The sequence below is a fragment of the Vitis vinifera genome, chromosome 4, assembly GCF_030704535.1.
Source record: "Vitis vinifera cultivar Pinot Noir 40024 chromosome 4, ASM3070453v1".
NCBI classification, from domain to species: domain Eukaryota; kingdom Viridiplantae; phylum Streptophyta; class Magnoliopsida; order Vitales; family Vitaceae; genus Vitis; species Vitis vinifera.
The window spans coordinates 16,921,157-16,941,703 of NC_081808.1; the positions used below are offsets into that span (position 1 = coordinate 16,921,157).

The following is a 20,547-nucleotide window of genomic DNA, read 5'->3' on the forward strand; positions in this document are numbered from 1 at the left end:
GACGGTCTTATCGGTGAACCGGACGAACCGAACGGTTCAACTATTTTTTTTTATATCTTTTTTACAGAGTCAAAACGGCGTTGTTTTGATCACCCCCAACCTCTTCCCCTCCTTCCCTCGCGGCTTCCTCAGCTCTAGCAGTTGTCGCCGACGATCCCCCCTACACAAAGCACCCGTAGTTTGTGCCCCCCAAGCTTGCCGCCGATGACCCCTCCTTCCATTGAACCAGTGTTTGCCCCCCACCCTACCACGCTTGCCGTCGACGACCCCCCTTTTCAGTGAACCAGTCTTTGCCCCCCCACCCCACCACGCACATTACCAGTCTTTCCTCCCCCATATAGAGCATCGCCCACGCCTGTTGCTGACGAGTCCCCCCACAGCGAACTGGTCTTTGCCCCCCCAAGCAAAGCACCAACAGTCTTCCTCCCGACCCTCCCTCCACCCCAACCCCCACAGGCAGAGCATCGCCCATGCTTGCCATCGACGAGCCCCCCCTCCACCACGCAGAGCACCGACAGTCTTTCCCCGCCCCTTTCTTCATTGGGTCGTCGCCCCACGATCCGATTTTCTGAAATTTTTATCAATTTCTTCACCACCAGTTTTTTTTAATTTAAATTTTTTTTTATCAATGTTTTCTGGAATTTATGATTTGAAATAAATTTTGAAATTTCTAATTTGAAACTAGGTTTTGATTTTCAAATAATCTTATGATTTTTAAATAAAATTTTAATTTTTAAATGATATATAAATTATATTATTTTATTTTTATAATTATTTTAATTTTAATAATATATAAATTAAATATTTATTGTTGATGTAATCAATAAATCATAAACAAATAACTTTTTTTATTCGATAATCGATTTGATTTTGAAAACAGTGATGTGTACACACCAACATGCTACTATTATGTAATATTATACCAAGTCACGTCAAATCACTTTATAATATCTTATGAGCATGGATTAAAGTGCTACCATTGCGTACTGTTGCCCTTTAAGTCGTCGTTTGGCATTTGTAACACTTTTTTTTGCACTGACATATTAGTTGGCCTTGAAGTCACCCTACTTTTCAGGTTCAGTGAGCATGGTGCATGCTCATGCATGTCATAGTATGGAGTGTGATCCATAAGATCTGTGGGATTTTGACAATAATACCTTCTTTCAAAAAAAATATAAAAAATAAAACTTATTAAAATATGATGATTTTAAAACAATTATCTTTTGGCAAGTTTTTGTCTCTTCCAAAAGATAGGTTTTGAAATACTCTTTAAAATCATTATACTTTTAAAAGTATTTTTTAGAATTAATGTATTTTGTTTTTATTGAAATTATATTTGAGTGTTTACATAGATTGACTCAATAGTTGATACAATAAATAAAAATGAGGAGCAATTTTTTAAGTTTTAAAACTGCCTAAAAATAAATAAATAAATAAATAAAAAGAGTGCATGCCTCTCTAAAAACCTGAAAATAATTGTTTTTCTTTAGAAATGAAAATCAAGATATTTGTGTTATAAAAATGGAGTAATTTTTGTATGTTTAGTTACATGATTTCACATGAAAAAATTGGTAATAAAAACAATTACCCAAAATTCTTGGACATAAGCCAAAAGGCTTATTTTCCGCAAGTTTAAAAAGAGACAATACATGAGGTGTTCCCCTACGCGAACGATTTCCACGTGGGTTTATCTAAAAGGTTAATAGCTATGGCTTCAGACTCATCGTGGCAATAATATGGGGAGTGTGGACCACATACGTACGCATAGGCCCATTTCCTGACATTAAATTAATCTTCTGCATCCTAATAATAATGGATGAAAGAGAAACAATTAAAAAAAAGGGGAAAAAAGAAAACCGAAACTTGATCACGAAGCAATCTTCAATTTCCTCAAATAAATACCATTCCCACCTTTGGTAAGGAAACAACAAGATCTGGGAAAAAAAATGGAGAAGCAAGAATGTGGAAAGCAACTCTTTCAGCTCCGGCGCCGGCACTGCCGGAGGGTTGCATCGCCCATGTTCTCGTCTTCACCACTCTTCGGAATGCGTGTAGGATGCCAGCGGTGTTGTCGGTATTCCTTTTGGCATCGGAGTCCAAAATGGAGAAGCAAGAATGTGGAAAGCAACTCTTTCAGCTCCGGCGCCGGCACTGCCGGAGGGTTGCATCGCCCATGTTCTCGCGTTCACCACTCTTCGGAATGCGTGTAGGATGCCAGCGGTGTTGTCGGTATTCCTATTGGCATCGGAGTCCGGCGTCGTGTGGGAGAGGTTCCTGCCGTCCGATTATCCCAATATCCTAGGCCGATCGTTGGAGTCTTCTTCTCAGCTCGATTTCTCCTCCTCTCTTGATCTACGAGGGCAAAAAGGTAAAATGCATGACATCCTACAGTGGTATTAGTGTAATTTCGCTTAGAAATTATGGGTGATTAATGCCTTTTATTTTTATATTTTTTTGTGCCTGTGAAGCACCTCGAATTGGGGATTCCTGTCATTTAGGATTTTAGCATTTCTGTTTCTTATCTATTAGCTTGTATTAACTTGTACTTTTAGATAAAATAAAAAGCATCTAATATAATTTTTAAAAATTTTAAAATAAAAGTAGAAGCTAACACAACCTTATATATTTACCTTCAAAATAAAAATATTTTTTCATTATGTTTAATTGTGATCTACTCTTTTTTATGTATTGTATATTGCAGAAAATAAATTTGTTGATGGTGTTATTATTGTTATTATTATGAGGCATTTTTAACAAAAGAATTAATATTTTTACGTCATAGATGATCATTGAGGATATTGAAAATTTGAGGACTTTTTTGTCCCTTGTGTCGGAGGATGGCTCTTTTAATTTTTAGTGTTTCAAATCTTCATTTTCCCTTGAAATTGAATTTGGATTTTGCCGATGATCCTTGGTATTATTTCTTTGAATTAATTATGGAAATGTTCTTGTATGTGAATTGAAAGTAATTGTCATTTTGTTTCAATTGTTCTATTCTATTAAGAAGACTAAATTTTACTTTTAAAATTAAGAGTCTGTTTGACAGTAGTTTTAGGAAGTATTTTTTTAATATTTTAAAATTTTTATGATTTGAGGGTTAAAAATATTAGAAACGTTTTCTAAAATCACTATTAAATATATTCTAAGAGTGTATTTGATAATCATTTTAGAAAGTGTTTATAATATTTTTAATACTTGAAAGATAAATTTTTTTAAGTGTTAACAATATTAAAAACATTTCTTAAAATCATTTTATTAAATGCACTTTAAATTTCTTAATGAGAATCACACTTAAACAAGCTCTGATTTTTTTATTTTTAATTTTTCTAAAACTTTTTTTTTACCTTTGTGTAGTATCCAATCCAAACATAAGATAGTTATTTTTCATAGAATTGTCTTTTTTTTTTTTTTTTTAATTCTTTTCAGTGATCAAATATAATTTCAAAGTTTAGATTTTATTTAACTTTATATATCACATTGCTTAAAGGTTATGGTTAGAGAAGCAAAGAGGAAACAAATGCTACATGTTAGCTGCAAAGGGGCAATAACCCTTAATATTGGAAGTGGTCTTCTCTACCAAAGTCTTGATTTGTAGTAAGATTAAGTAGTGAAAGTGAAAAAGTTTTGACTCAAAACAATTTTTATTTTCCTTTCTTGCATCCATGACTATGTTTTGTTGACGAGGTATGATAGGATATGATATATATATCCAAGGATGTTATATCAATGAGATATGATATTCTTTAATACACATCTTATGGACATGATATTTTAAAGTAGTATATACCAATGAGATATGTTATGTTATATTATATTTATATTTAATTTGTAAAATGAATAAAAATAATATGAAATATATATTATTTTTAATGTTTAAAATAAAAAATTAGGTTTGATCTACATGCAAGGCACATGAATAGCTAGCTAATAGTGTATTTTTTTTTGTATTTAAATTTGATATTAATTGTATCATAAAAACTTAATTTTCATCTATTTTATGGTTGTATTTGAATATATTTTATTTTAAAATATTTATATTTATTAAATGGTTATATTACTAGGTAATATCACTTCATGTCATGGTAACACCCCCTTCCGACCAGACAAAGTCTCCAAAAAATACGTTAATTTTTTACCCAAACAAGTTACATGCCAAAGATTAAGACTAAAGACTCTAGAAAAAAAAAAAAAATTTGGGTTAAACAAGTTTTTGGCGTAAAATCAATTTTTAAAATTAGAGTATTTAGTCTTAACCCTTGTCATGTAACCCGTTTTTGCCGAAAAACTAACATGTTAGGGAGATTTTATTCGTTTAGAAGGGGGGGTGTTACCTTGACACGAAGCGATGTTTTAAAATCTTGAGTTTATTAAGAGAATTTTGAGATATTTGATTTTCAAAATGTGTATTTATATGTAATAAATGCTTTTATATTGTATATTAGAAAAGTTTGCTTTGAATAAATTGTATAATAAATACATTCACGTATGTTTTGGTTTAAAACTTTGATTTTCAAAGAGAAAATTCAAAGTTTCTACCATTTGCCTGGTTTTGGTTTTAAATTTTGATTTTCATGGTTTACACTATGATTTTCAATGAGAAAATTCAAAGTTTAAAACCAAAACCAGTGTGAACGTATTTATTATACAATTTATTCAAAGTGAACCCTTTCAATATACAATGTGAAAACATTTATTACATATAAATACATTTTTTGAAGATTGAATGTCTCAAAATTCTTTGAATAAACTCAAGATTTTAAAACATCACTTCATGTCAAGGTAATATCCCCTTTCTGACCAAACAAAATCTCTCTAACATGCCAATTTTCCAATAAAATAGATTACAGGTTAAGGGTTAAAACTAAATACTCTAGTTTTAAAGCTTGATTTTATACCAAAAACTTGTTTAATAACTCAATCTTTTTTTTAAAAAAAAAATATGTCAAAAACATTATATCTATATATATATATATAGGATCTATGTATATTGCAAATATTAATTGGTAAAAATAGAACTATGATTCAAATAATTTTCATTTCCTCACTTTATCTGTTTACCCTTTTTACTCCTTAAGGTATTACAACTTGAAATAGTATTTAATAACTAATTTAGTCTTGAGTTGGTTCGAATTGAATTTCCTATTAATAGTTTGGTGAGCCTAGATAAGGGCGTTTGAGGGTCAAAAGAGTGTGTAAGTCCCATGTTGATCCGCTTGTGGTGGTTCCTATTCAAGAAATTATTTGAATTGATTAAGGATAAGGTTATGACTATTTTCTATGACACTGTATGATATTATAAAGAGATTAAGTAGGTCTAGTTCTTCCAGATCTTTTAGGTCTAATGATAGTTCTACATCTTTATCGGATAATTTTGCACACACATCACTTACATAAAATATTGTTAATAATCAATAAATTAATATAACACAAATAGAAAATTAATTGCATAATTGGTCAATTCCTCACATGAAAATTAATACTATATATCAACAAGGAAATTTTGAATTTAGTCAAAATTATTCAATTAAAACTGAAGAAAAAACAATCTCTAAATCAAAATTTAGAAAGTCTTCATTTATTAAGTCAAAACATTAATAATCATTATAGAAAGAAATTTAATTATATTCATATAGAATTAGTTCAAATTGTCATCAAACCCTTATTTCACTTAAGTTTAGATATTCTTGTGTTTGTCTACCTAAGAGACGTTAGGTCAACAAAATTTATTAATTATATCCTTAGCATGATTTGATTCAAACCTTGCATATGGTCCAGTTTATTTTAACTATTTTTCAAACTTTTCCATGAACATAAATGATCCAAGTATTTTGTCAAAAAGAAAAATTTATATTTGGTTTACCAATTTTCCCATCAGTAGTTAATTTTCTCATCAGCAGTTTCAACAACGGTTTGTTAGTCAAGGTTCTTGAAATCTCCGTTAGCTTTTTATTGAATTAAAGTGTGAACACATTTATTGCTAGCATTAAAATAATATAAACATTCCCATATACTTAATATTTTAATATAAAATTTACAAACATTTATTAAAATAATATAAAAGTTTCAAACACTTATTAAAATAACATAAAAGGTTTCAGACATTTTGGAAAACTTAATATTTTAATATAAAATTTTTTCAAACACTTATTAAAATAACATAAAAGGTTTCAGACATTTATTATTTTAATATATTATTAACTTAAGGTTCTGTGCTTATAGTAAAAGTTTTTTAACGTAATAAAATTAAGTTTTTGAAATCTTGAACGTATAAAAATTAAGTTTTTGAAATCGGATATCTCAAAAATTCAGGTAATAAAATTCAAAAATTTTAAAACATCACTTCGTGTCAAGGTAATACCCCCTTCTGACTAGACAGAGTCTCCCTAGAATGCCAATTTTTCGACAAAAACGGGTTTGAGGTCAAGGGTTAAGACCAAAGACTCTAATTTTAAAACATGATTTTACACCCAAAATTTTCTAAATAACCTGATTTTTTTTTTTTTTTTTTTTTTTTTTTTTTTTTTTTTTTTTTTTTTTTTTTTTTTAGGATTAGAATTAGAGGATGGACAAATAAAATTACAAGAACATATAGTGCAACAAATAAATAATTTTCCAGACAAACTCGAAGACTTAAAAACCCTTCAAAGTTTTTTAGGATTATTAAATTATGCGAGGCCATATATTAAAAACCTTAGTAAATTAGCTGGATCCCTTTATTGCTTCAATTTCTAAGTCTGTATAGCTGAGGTTCTTTTGATAATCATTAAAAGTTCCACTACAATATCTACAAAGTTTTTCTTCTCCTATATTAGTTACAGCTAAAAGTATACCTCCCCATCCTGTTTGACTAGCATCAGTTTGGACTATTTTATATTCATTTTCTAAGGGTAAATGTAAGGTTGGGAGATGTTTCACAAGTTCTTTTATTTTCTGTATAAGTTTAATATCTTCTTGGTTAAAATATCTCTGCCCTGTATTTTTTGTTTTACTATAAAGGGGTCCAGCTAATCTACTAAGGTTTTTAATATATGGCCTAGCATAGTTTAATAATCCTAAAAAACTTTGAAGGGTTTTTAAGTCTTCGAGTTTGTCTGGAAAATTATTTATTTTTTGTACTATATGTTCTTGTAATTTTATTTGTCCATCCTCTAGTTCTAATCCTAAAAATTCTATTTGAGTCTTAAATAATTTCAATTTCTTTTTACTTACTATTAATCCATGACTAATTAATTTTTCAAAAATCAATTCTAAATGCTTTATGTGTTCTTGAAGAGTATATGAAAAGACAAGAATATCATCAATATATACAAGAACAAAAGAATATTTTCCAAAAATATTATCCATCATTCGTTGGAATATCTGAGGAGCATTTTTTAGTCCAAATGACATTACATTCCATTCATATAATCCACAAGGACATGAAAACGCTGTCCATGGTTTACTATCCTCTTCTAATCTGATTTGCCAAAATCCACTTTTACAGTCTAACTGAGAAAAATATTTACATCCTTGAATAGAATTAATTAAAGAATCTTTGTTCGGAATTTTATAGGCATCGTCATATGTATTATCATTTAATCTTTTATAATTAATAACCATCCTAGCTTTTCCTCGTTTTTCTTCATTATGGTTCCTAACTAAAAAGGCTGAGGATCTATGGGGACTGAAACTTGGTTTTATGAGGTTATTCTGTAACAATTCTTCTATTTGAATTTTGAATTCCTTTGTATCTATAAGATTACATGCTATATCTGCTGTTTTTATTGTTAAATCTGGGTTTTTAATTGGTATTTTACAGGTTGTCTTATTTTTATTCCAATGTTTTTGTGGGTCTTCTCCTATAATTCCTATTTTTTCTGCTTCTAATATAAGGGTTTTTAATCTATTTGCATTTCTTAATTGTTCTGAGTAGTCATTAATTATGCTATCCTTTTGTGCCTCCACTTTGCTAATTTGATGAGATGTTACATTATGATTTTTATTTAATACATTTTCCATGTTTGTATAAACAATTGTTGTGGTTTTAGGATGAAAACTAACTTGGTTATTTTGTATTGTTATCCCTCCTTGTAAAGAATGTACAAAATTTAATCCTAAAATAAAAGGATATAAACTTATAGTAGGTACAAGATAAGTTTGGGGTAATACTAAGGTTATGTTATTAATTATGATTGGTACGTTTGAAATATACTTGGTTAGTATTAGTTTTTGTTGATTGTATTGGATTAATTCTACTGGTTGAACTAGTGTTTGCTGATCTTCTAGAGGTACTAAGGTTTCAAATAAAAGGTTTTTACTGGCTCCAGTATCTAACATTGCGTCTACCTTTAATTCTATGGTTTTTAATTTAATTGTTGTTGGAAAAATAATGGATTTAACTTTATTTGCCATATTTACTTGTTCTATTGTTTGTATGGTTATTTTTTCAGGATTCATTGGTTCTTTTACAGGACTTTTTGGTTCTTCTGTGTCCTTAGGTTTTGAACTACTATCTTCTTCTTCTTTTGAAATTTTTCCTTTGATTATTATTTGTAAATCTTTCCATATATTATAAGGTTTTATTTTACTTTCTAAAGGTTGTACAAGGTTTTCTAAATTTAAAGGGGTTTTCTTAGCTTGATTTTCCTCTTTTTCAATAATCATACAAATTTCTTCTTTTTCATTTTCACTATCTTCTACACTATATACACTTGAATTTTCACTTTCAAAATCTAATTCACTGATAAGTTCTTCTTCTTCACTATCTAGCTGATACTCATTTATTAGGTTTATTTTTACTTGGGTTTTTCTATTTCGTTCATTTAATGGTTTTTTAAGTTCAGGACATTCAGGTCTTATATGGCCTTCCTGACCACACAAATAACATTTACACTGTCTTTTTCTTTCTGAGGTTCTTTTTCTTTTTATCCAAAACTTTCCAGGTTTTTTATACCTTGTATGATATGGTCGTTTTTTATAAAAGGTTCTTGACTTTCTTCTTAAAAATTTATTATATCTCTTAGGTTTTCTAAACTTATATTCTCTGCATCCTATATCTAGATTTTCTCCTATATGTAATTTTCTACAAAGTTGTTGATTTATGTCTTGTTTCTTTATCTGACTTCTTTCTCCTATGCTTACACATTCTCTTTCTAACCAATTTTTTACAAATTCTATTCTAGCACCTATATAAGGAGAGTTTTTATACTCGGAGGTTGTAAATTCATTCCATAATCTAAGTCCTACGGGTCCTTGTATTTTTAATATATATTTATTTAAATATTCAGGGGTTCTGTCTACTCTAGCAAGGATTGCATATTTCCTAAATTTTTGTTCATATTCTCTTATATATGAAAGGTTACATAATTTCAATTGTTCTAACTTATGAAGGTATATTGCAGGTTCCTTTACATCTTCTTGTGTTGTTCCTAAAAAATAAAGTTTTATTAGATTTATAAATACAGATATGCTAAAATTATTTCTGACTTCTTGAAAATAACTGCTGTTTTCTTGTTCCATGTTTCTAAAAAATTGTAGTACAGTTCCTCTAAGGGTGCTTTTACAAAATTCATAAATTTCTTGTTGGTTTTCAAAGGATACTACCACACCTGCTGAATTTAAAGATTGCTCCCAATTTTCTATGGTTTTTCTAAGATCTTGCGCACTATCTATATCTAATATTGTTCCATATTCGTATATTGGTTGCAAAGAACTAGAAGGTTCTGTTTTAGTTTTCCATTGAGGTCCTTTTGGCTTGCTATACGGCTTATTATATTTTACTATTTCACTTTTTACATTTACAGTTTCTTTTTCTTCATTTATTGTATTTATTGATTCGTTTGAGATTATTTCTATGTTTTCGTTAACTTTTGGTTGAATAGTAAATTGATTTATCATTTCTATATCTATAAGTTTTTTGATTAAATTGGTTTTATAGAGTTGTTCTATTATTTGGTCATCTGTATAGTTGTTACACATTATATTAACAAAGTTTTCTTGATCCACTTGTTCATCTAGTAATGTTGGATTACTAAATTCCTCTAACATTATATTTACTAACTCTGAGTTTTTGTATAGGTTTTCTACCGTCTCAATGTTTAGTAAAATATCTTCTTGTATAACATTTACATTTTCTATCTCACTATCTGACTCTACCTCTACATTTACAGTTTTATAATTTCCAAAGGTTATACTTGCACTTCCATCTTGGTTTTCATATAAGCTACTGGATGTTGGATATCTTATTATTGGTTTATTTATTTGAGGTAATTCCCACTCTCGTCCTAGTAAATAGTCTATATTTACAGGTTTTGCTTCTATCATATTTACTGTCTTACTTCCAAAGGTTTTTACTATATCATCGAATTCCATCATACATTTTAAGCTTAAAGCATTAGTAGTTTTTCCTATAAATCCTATAGCTATGCTAAGGTTTTTACTTCCTACTTCCATATCATAACCTTTAGTATTTACAGTTATTTTTATTTTTTCTGTGAATTCCTTAAGATCTATACAAAATTGAGGTATACAACCAATAACTGCATAATTTTGGTTCATATTAACTTCTGCACTAGCTAAAAGAGCTCGTCCTACTGTGTTGTTTCTAGTATCTAAAAGGTTAATATTTATAAGTGCTCCAATTTCTTTACGATGAAGTCCTATTATTCCTATCAAAATTATTCCTAAGTGCATATATTTATCGGTTTTATTTTTTAATAATTTATGTTTTGTTTCTGGAGATACTAAATCTAAATATACAATATTTCCTATTGAACTTATAGTATGTTGATTTAAAAATCTAGTTATTTTATAATTTTGAACTAATTGTTTTTTGTAAGGTGTTACTTCCTTACCTTACCCCATATAAAGTCTGATTAATTTTGCTTAATTTATTCTGAATCTTTATTTGCTCTGCTTACTTAACATGAATTAGGAATTAATGTCTTTTATTCCTTATCCTCCTGGTATATATAATATAGATTATGATCGTGTAAAAGAACTTAATAATAGGTTGTATTCTCAACGTAAAGAATTTAGAGAAACTTGTGATAAATTACATAATTTAAGAACTACTGTAAAAGATTTAACCACAGATATTAAAAACTTAACTTCTCTTAAATATTTGAATGAATACGAAGTAGCTATACAAGAAGCTTTTGATGAACTTTTTGCTACAGAAACCATAATTAGAAGAGAAATTATAAAATATTATATTGATAATTTATATGCTAGCTCATCTAATTAAAACATATTAGAGATAATGAACCCTCATCTACAAACCCAAGAGGTAAAGCAGTTAAAATTTTTAGTAGAGACACAATTAAAAATAACAAACGAAGTATTACAAGAACAAATTCAGAAAGAAAACCAAAACAATATAGATATTTTAAAAGAAATCCAGAAAAGACAAATAAAATCTGTAGAAAAACTAAACACGGTCTTAGGAATTAGAAAAGAAGCTGGAAGACTTTAAGAACCATAACTTGCTAAGAAATAACCTAGATTATATTAAAGAACAATTAGCTAGAGAAGAAAAATTTGTTAGAAAAGAAATAGAACAAATAAAATTAGAACAACAAAATTTAAAAGAAACTTTAGAAAAAATTAACCAAAAAGTAGATAAACTTTTAGAACAAAGAAATATAGTAATATCAGAGGAACAAAAATTAAATAACCTTTTAAAACAATTTGAAAACTTTAATTTAGGAGAAAAACCAATAATTAAAATAGAAAGAAAAATAAATCCTTTTGAACCAAAAAATCTAGCAATAAAACCATGGAAATAGTAGAAGCAATAAACCCTCGAGATAATGTAAAAGAATTTATTGAAGAAAAATTAAAAAAGGCAGTAAAGGAAGTAACACCTTACAAAAAACAATTAGTTCAAAATTATAAAATAACTAGATTTTTAAATCAACATACTATAAGTTCAATAGGAAATATTGTATATTTAGATTTAGTATCTCCAGAAACAAAACATAAATTATTAAAAAATAAAACCGATAAATATATGCACTTAGGAATAATTTTGATAGGAATAATAGGACTTCATCGTAAAGAAATTGGAGCACTTATAAATATTAACCTTTTAGATACTAGAAACAACACAGTAGGACGAGCTCTTTTAGCTAGTGCAGAAGTTAATATGAACCAAAATTATGCAGTTATTGGTTGTATACCTCAATTTTGTATAGATCTTAAGGAATTCACAGAAAAAATAAAAATAACTGTAAATACTAAAGGTTATGATATGGAAGTAGGAAGTAAAAACCTTAGCATAGCTATAGGATTTATAGGAAAAACTACTAATGCTTTAAGTTTAAAATGTATGATGGAATTCGATGATATAGTAAAAACCTTTGGAAGTAAGACAGTAAATATGATAGAAGCAAAACCTGTAAATATAGACTATTTACTAGGACGAGAATGGGAATTACCTCAAATAAATAAACCAATAATAAAATATCCAACATCCAGTAGCTTATATGAAAACCAAGATGGAAGTGCAAGTATAACCTTTGGAAATTATAAAACTGTAAATGTAGAGGTAGAGTCAGATAGTGAGATAGAAAATGTAAATGTTATACAAGAAGATATTTTACTAAACATTGAGACAGTAGAAAACCTATACAAAAACTCAGAGTTAGTAAATATAATGTTAGAAGAATTTAGTAATCCAATATTACTAGACGAACAAATGGATCAAGAAAACTTTGCTAATATAATGTGTAACAACTATACAGATGACCAAATAATAGAACAACTCTATAAAACCAATTTAATCAAAAAACTTATGGATATAGAAATGATAAATCAATTTACTATTCAACCAAAAGTAAACGAAAACATAGAAATAATCTCAAACGAATCAATAAATACAATAAATGAAGAAAAAGAAACTGTAAATGTAAAAAGTGAAATAGTAAAATATAATAAGCCGTATAGCAAGCCAAAAGGACCTCAATGGAAAACTAAAACAGAACCTTCTAGTTCTTTGCAACCAATATACGAATATGGAACAATATTAGATATAGATAGTGCGCAAGATCTTAGAAAAACCATAGAAAATTGGGAGCAATCTTTAAATTCAGCAGGTGTGGTAGTATCCTTTGAAAATCAACAAGAAATTTATGAATTTTGTAAAAGCACCCTTAGAGGAACTGTACTACAATTTTTTAGAAACATGGAACAAGAAAACAGCAGTTATTTTCAAGAAGTCAGAAATAATTTTAGCATATCTGTATTTATAAATCTAATAAAACTTTATTTTTTAGGAACAACACAAGAAGATGTAAAGGAACCTGCAATATACCTTCATAAGTTAGAACAATTGAAATTATGTAACCTTTCATATATAAGAGAATATGAACAAAAATTTAGGAAATATGCAATCCTTGCTAGAGTAGACAGAACCCCTGAATATTTAAATAAATATATATTAAAAATACAAGGACCCGTAGGACTTAGATTATGGAATGAATTTACAACCTCCGAGTATAAAAACTCTCCTTATATAGGTGCTAGAATAGAATTTGTAAAAAATTGGTTGGAAAGAGAATGTGTAAGCATAGGAGAAAGAAGTCAGATAAAGAAACAAGACATAAATCAACAACTTTGTAGAAAATTACATATAGGAGAAAATCTAGATATAGGATGCAGAGAATATAAGTTTAGAAAACCTAAGAGATATAATAAATTTTTAAGAAGAAAGTCAAGAACCTTTTATAAAAAACGACCATATCAGACAAGGTATAAAAAACCTGGAAAGTTTTGGATAAAAAGAAAAAGAACCTCAGAAAGAAAAAGACAGTGTAAATGTTATTTGTGTGGTCAGGAAGGCCATATAAGACCTGAATGTCCTGAACTTAAAAAACCATTAAATGAACGAAATAGAAAAACCCAAGTAAAAATAAACCTAATAAATGAGTATCAGCTAGATAGTGAAGAAGAAGAACTTATCAGTGAATTAGACTTTGAAAGTGAAAATTCAAGTGTATATAGTGTAGAAGATAGTGAAAATGAAAAAGAAGAAATTTGTATGATTATTGAAAAAGAGGAAAATCAAGCTAAGAAAACCCCTTTAAATTTAGAAAACCTTGTACAACCTTTAGAAAGTAAAATAAAACCTTATAATATATGGAAAGATTTACAAATAATAATCAAAGGAAAAATTCCAAAAGAAGAAGAAGATAGTAGTTCAAAACCTAAGGACACAGAAGAACCAAAAAGTCCTGTAAAAGAACCAAGGAATCCTGAAAAAATAACCATACAAACAATAGAACAAGTAAATATGGCAAATAAAGTTAAATCTATTATTTTTCCAACAACAATTAAATTAAAAACCATAGAATTAAAGGTAGACGCAATGTTAGATACTGGAGCCAGTAAAAACCTTTTATTTGAAACCTTAGTACCTCAAGAAGATCAGCAAACATTAATTCAACCAGTAGAGTTAATCCAATACAATCAACAAAAACTAATACTAACTAAGTATATTTCAAATGTACCAATTATAATTAATAACATAACCTTAGTATTACCCCAAACTTATCTTGTACCTACTATAAGTTTATATCCTTTTATTTTAGGTCTAAATTTTGTACATTCTTTACAAGGAGGGATAACAATACAAAATAACCAAGTTAGTTTTCATCCTAAAACCACAACAATTGTTTATACAAACATGGAAAATGTATTAAATAAAAATCATAATGTAACATCTCATCAAATTAGCAAAGTGGAGGCACAAAAGGATAGCATAATTAATGACTACTCAGAACAATTAAGAAATGCAAATAGATTAAAAACCCTTATATTAGAAGCAGAAAAAATAGGAATTATAGGAGAAGACCCACAAAAACATTGGAATAAAAATAAGACAACCTGTAAAATACCAATTAAAAACCCAGATTTAACAATAAAAACAGCAGATATAGCATGTAATCTTATAGATACAAAGGAATTCAAAATTCAAATAGAAGAATTGTTACAGAATAACCTCATAAAACCAAGTTTCAGTCCCCATAGATCCTCAGCCTTTTTAGTTAGGAACCATAATGAAGAAAAACGAGGAAAAGCTAGGATGGTTATTAATTATAAAAGATTGAATGATAATACATATGATGATGCCTATAAAATTCCGAACAAAGATTCTTTGATTAATTCTATTCAAGGATGTAAATATTTTTCTCAGTTAGACTGTAAAAGTGGATTTTGGCAAATCAGATTAGAAGAGGATAGTAAACCATGGACAGCGTTTTCATGTCCTTGTGGATTATATGAATGGAATGTAATGCCATTTGGACTAAAAAATGCTCCTCAGATATTCCAACGAATGATGGATAATATTTTTGGAAAATATTCTTTTGTTCTTGTATATATTGATGATATTCTTGTCTTTTCATATACTCTTAAAGAACACATAAAGCATTTAGAATTGATTTTTGAAAAATTAATTAGTCATGGATTAATAGTAAGTAAAAAGAAATTGAAATTATTTAAGACTCAAATAGAATTTTTAGGATTAGAACTAGAGGATGGACAAATAAAATTACAAGAACATATAGTACAAAAAATAAATAATTTTCCAGACAAACTCGAAGACTTAAAAACCCTTCAAAGTTTTTTAGGATTATTAAACTATGCTAGGCCATATATTAAAAACCTTAGTAGATTAGCTGGACCCCTTTATAGTAAAACAAAAAATACAGGGCAGAGATATTTTAACCAAGAAGATATTAAACTTATACAGAAAATAAAGGAACTTGTGAAACATCTCCCAACCTTACATTTACCCTTAGAAAATGAATATAAAATAGTCCAAACTGATGCTAGTCAAACAGGATGGGGAGGTATACTTTTAGCTGTAACTAATATAGGAGAAGAAAAACTTTGTAGATATTGTAGTGGAACTTTTAATGATTATCAAAAGAACCTTAGCTCTACAGACTTAGAAATTGAAGCAATAATACTAGTCTTAGAAAATTTCAATTATTTTTGAACCAAGAACAATTTACTTTAAGAACCGATTGTGAGAATATTAAAAAATTCTTTGAAAATAAAAATTCTTCAAAACTGTCCACCAAAAGATGGATAAAGTTTCAAAACTCTTTAATTGGTTTCAAACCTAAATTTGAACATATTAAAGGAAAAGATAATATATTAGCAGACTGGTTAAGTAGACAAATAATTAATAATGTCGATAATACTAATGATTGATTTCATGATTACAGGAACATGGCTCAAAGAAAACCTACGAAAGCTAGAACCTTTCAATATGGAACCATATGTCTAAACGAAGTGTTGAATCCAAACCTAAGGTTTAACTCTTTATTTTCTCAAAACCTTTTTGAAGAACATAAGGTTATTGTAGATAATTTTTGGTCTTTAAAACCACAAAGTTTTCCGAACCAAAATTTAGAATACGCTTATGGAAAAACAGTGTCAGCTTTAGCCCAACATTTACAAAACCTTCAAAACCAACTGATTGCTTTAGAAACCCAAAAATTCCAAAACCTCAAAATCCAAGAAAATCAAGAAAAACTGATAGAAGACTTGAAAACCAGTACAGTGTCAACCAATCAAACCAGCTGTTCAAACAGTCAACCTGAAGTAATTAGTTTAATTAAGAAATCAGCTCTTCTGACTGAACAATATGAAAGGCTTGTTGTTAAAAACATAATTGGAGTTGATAACTACTCTTTCGTCAAAACCTTTTTTCTACAAAACCAATATAACAAAGTGTTTAAAAATCAAGAACTTTTGTATAAACATTTTAGAACTAAAAATGTCGGGATAAAAACAGGGTATATGGCATATCACGACCCTGAATTTTTCTTTGTTATATATTTAGCTTATGTAAATATGTCTGTTGTAAATAAAGAAAATTTTGATTTAGTACCGCAATTTATGGATCAGGGAATTTTAAAAAATGTTTTTATGAACCATATATCTCAAATCCCTGAAAATTTCCCAGAAAAATTGAAAGATATTTTAACCTATCTTCTTAAAACCGAAAAATATATAGATATTTCTTTTGAAACTATTCCACCTTTATTTCAACCCGATGGATCAGTAGTACCAGCCTATCATCATGTATATATAAAACATAATAAAGAACCACTCATCCCTCAACAAGAACCAGAATGGGAAATGACCCGTTCAGATGAATTTCCAGAATTTTTTACTCGCTATAGAGCTTTTCAAATCTATGATCTTAGACCAACCCGGAATAAATTATTTCATCTCATTGGCGAAACAAAAACCATGTCTATATGGAGAATAAAACCTTTAGAACACATCATTGTTCCAAACCCTTTTATTACTTCTGAAGAACAGGATTTTATAACCGAACTCAGTGTAGATATACCGGAACCATCTTCCTACCTCAGCGATGACGCATTATTTTGGGACAACCTGGACGATGAAAGTTATCATAATCTACAAAATGCAATGGAAGGATGATGTCAGCAATGACGACATTGAAGCAGTAAATGCGTCTTCAACTACAAAAATTAAACATGGCAGTACAAGTTCAGAAGCAGTAAAGACATCCACAAGCCACGTGTTATGCATGTAATAAAAAGAAAAGAAAAGGACAAGAGAAAGAGACAAGAAGGAAGAGAAGAACGGATGAATAAAAGTCACATGTCTCAAAAGTCAAAAGTCTTTGTATTTATTTTATACCAAACCTCTGAACACCGTAAATATTTTTCCTACCATCCAACCACTTGAAATTAATTCTCACCTGTATTCTCACCTGTCCCTTGTAAATGCTTTGCCTATAAATTAGTGGTAGTAAAAGGAAAGAAGTGTGCCCGAGAGAAAGTGTGTGCAATAGTGTGCAAAGTTGTCTGTAAAGAAGCTCCATCATCCTCAGCCTTGTAAATTCATCAGCAATCAATAAGAAAGTAAGAATTTTTTGTTCAATTTTTTGCCTTCATTTAAATTTCTGTATTATGTATTTTTCTTACCCTTAGGGGGTAAAAAGGGGTAAAAAGGTAAAATAGGGAAATGAAAATTATTTGAATTATTTTTAAGTTTTCTTTACTAGTTAATATCTGTAATATACATGGATCCTTTTTATATAACGTTCTCATCAACATAAAAAAAAAAAAAAAAAAAAAAAAAAAAAAAAAAAAAAAAAAAAAAAAAAAAAAAAAAAAATCGGTTTATTTAGAAAATTTTGGGTGTAAAATCATGTTTTAAAACTAGAGTCTTTAGTCTTAACCCTTGACCTCAGACCCGTTTTTGCCGGAAAATTGGCGTTTTAGGGAGACTATGTCTGGTCAGAAGGGGGGTATTACCTTGACACGAAGTGATGTTTTAAAATTTTTGAATTTTACTACCTGAATTTTTGAGATATCCGATTTCATAAAACTAATTGTAAAATTTTATATTATGAACTAATTGTTTTTTGTAAGGTGTTACTTCCTTTACTGCCTTTTTTAATTTTTCTTCAATAAATTCTTTTACATTATCTCGAGGGTTTATTGCTTCTACTATTTCCATGGTTTTATTGCTAGATTTTTTGGTTCAAAAGGATTTATTTTTCTTTCTATTTTAATTATTGGTTTTTCTCCTAAATTAAAGTTTTCAAATTGTTTTAAAAGGTTATTTAATTTTTGTTCCTCTGATATTACTATATTTCTTTGTTCTAAAAGTTTATCTACTTTTTGGTTAATTTTTTCTAAAGTTTCTTTTAAATTTTGTTGTTCTAATTTTATTTGTTCTATTTCTTTTCTAACAAATTTTTCTTCTCTAGCTAATTGTTCTTTAATATAATCTAGGTTATTTCTTAGCAAGTTATGGTTCTTAAAGTCTTCCAGCTTCTTTTCTAATTCCTAAGACCGTGTTTAGTTTTTCTACAGATTTTATTTGTCTTTTCTGGATTTCTTTTAAAATATCTATATTGTTTTGGTTTTCTTTCTGAATTTGTTCTTGTAATACTTCGTTTGTTATTTTTAATTGTGTCTCTACTAAAAATTTTAACATCTGATTTGCCAAAATCCACTTTTACAGTCTAACTGAGAAAAATATTTACATCCTTGAATAGAATTAATCAAAGAATCTTTGTTCGGAATTTTATAGGCATCATCATATGTATTATCATTCAATCTTTTATAATTAATAACCATCCTAGCTTTTCCTCGTTTTTCTTCATTATGGTTCCTAACTAAAAAGGCTGAGGATCTATGGGGACTGAAACTTGGTTTTATGAGGTTATTCTGTAACAATTCTTCTATTTGAATTTTGAATTCCTTTGTATCTATAAGATTACATGCTATATCTGCTGTTTTTATTGTTAAATCTGGGTTTTTAATTGGTATTTTACAGGTTGTCTTATTTTTATTCCAATGTTTTTGTGGGTCTTCTCCTATAATTCCTATTTTTTCTGCTTCTAATATAAGGGTTTTTAATCTATTTGCATTTCTTAATTGTTCTGAGTAGTCATTAATTATGCTATCCTTTTGTGCCTCCACTTTGCTAATTTGATGAGATGTTACATTATGATTTTTATTTAATACATTTTCCATGTTTGTATAAACAATTGTTGTGGTTCAAATAATTTTCATTTCCCTATTTTACCTTTTTACCCCTTTTTACCCCCTAAGGGTAAGAAAAATACATAATACAGAAATTTAAATGAAGGCAAAAAATTTAACAGAAAAGTCTTACTTTCTTATTGATTGCTGATGAATTTACAAGGCTGAAGATGATGGAGCTTCTTTACAGACAACTTTGCACACTATTGCACACACTTTCTCTCGGGCACACTTCTTTCCTTTTACTACCACTAATTTATAGGCAAAGCATTTACAAGGGACAGGTGAGAATACAGGTGAGAATTAATTTCAAGTGGTTGGATGGTAGGAAAAATATTTACGGTGTTCAGAGGTTTGGTATAAAATAAATACAAAGACTTTTGACTTTTGAGACATGTGACTTTTATTCATCCGTTCTTCTCTTCCTTCTTGTCTCTTTCTCTTGTCCTTTTCTTTTCTTTTTATTACATGCATAACACGTGGCTTGTGGATGTCTTTACTGCTTCTGAACTTGTACTGCCATGTTTAATTTTTGTAGTTGAAGACGCATTTACTGCTTCAATGTCGTCATTGCTGACATCATCCTTCCATTGCATTTTGTAGATTATGATAACTTTCATCGTCCAGGTTGTCCCAAAATAATGCGTCATCGCTGAGGTAGGAAGATGGTTCCGGTATATCTACACTGAGTTCGGTTATAAAATCCTGTTCTTCAGAAGTAATAAAAGGGTTTGGAACAATGATGTGTTCTAAAGGTTTTATTCTCCATATAGACATGGTTTTTGTTTCGCCAATGAGATGAAATAATTTATTCCGGGTTGGTCTAAGATCATAGATTTGAAAAGCTCTATAGCGAGTAAAAAATTCTGGAAATTCATCTGAACGGGTCATTTCCCATTCTGGTTCTTGTTGAGGGATGAGTGGTTCTTTATTATGTTTTATATATACATGATGATAGGCTGGTACTACTGATCCATCGGGTTGAAATAACGGTGGAATGGTTTCAAAAGAAATATCTATATAT

At 28.9% G+C, this 20,547-nt stretch overlaps 1 protein-coding gene across 9 annotated transcripts in view; it reads left to right on the plus strand.

Annotated features, from left to right (window-relative positions):
- The first annotated feature begins 1,801 nt into the window (after window positions 1-1,801).
- LOC109122428 (F-box protein SKIP3) overlaps window positions 1,802-20,547 on the plus strand; it is an 82,465-nt gene continuing 63,719 nt past the window's right edge. For 3 of the 9 annotated variants that reach the window (XM_059736354.1, XM_059736353.1, XM_059736349.1), the window contains exon 1: window positions 1,812-2,368. In XM_059736354.1, the coding sequence (XP_059592337.1) occupies window positions 2,116-2,368 (253 nt within the window). In that variant the 5' untranslated portion in view covers window positions 1,812-2,115. Of the gene's footprint in view, window positions 2,369-3,487; window positions 6,550-20,061; window positions 20,431-20,547 lie in introns of those variants that run through there. The other 6 variants (XR_009465526.1, XM_059736350.1, XM_059736351.1 and 3 more) reach the window with 6 other exon arrangements.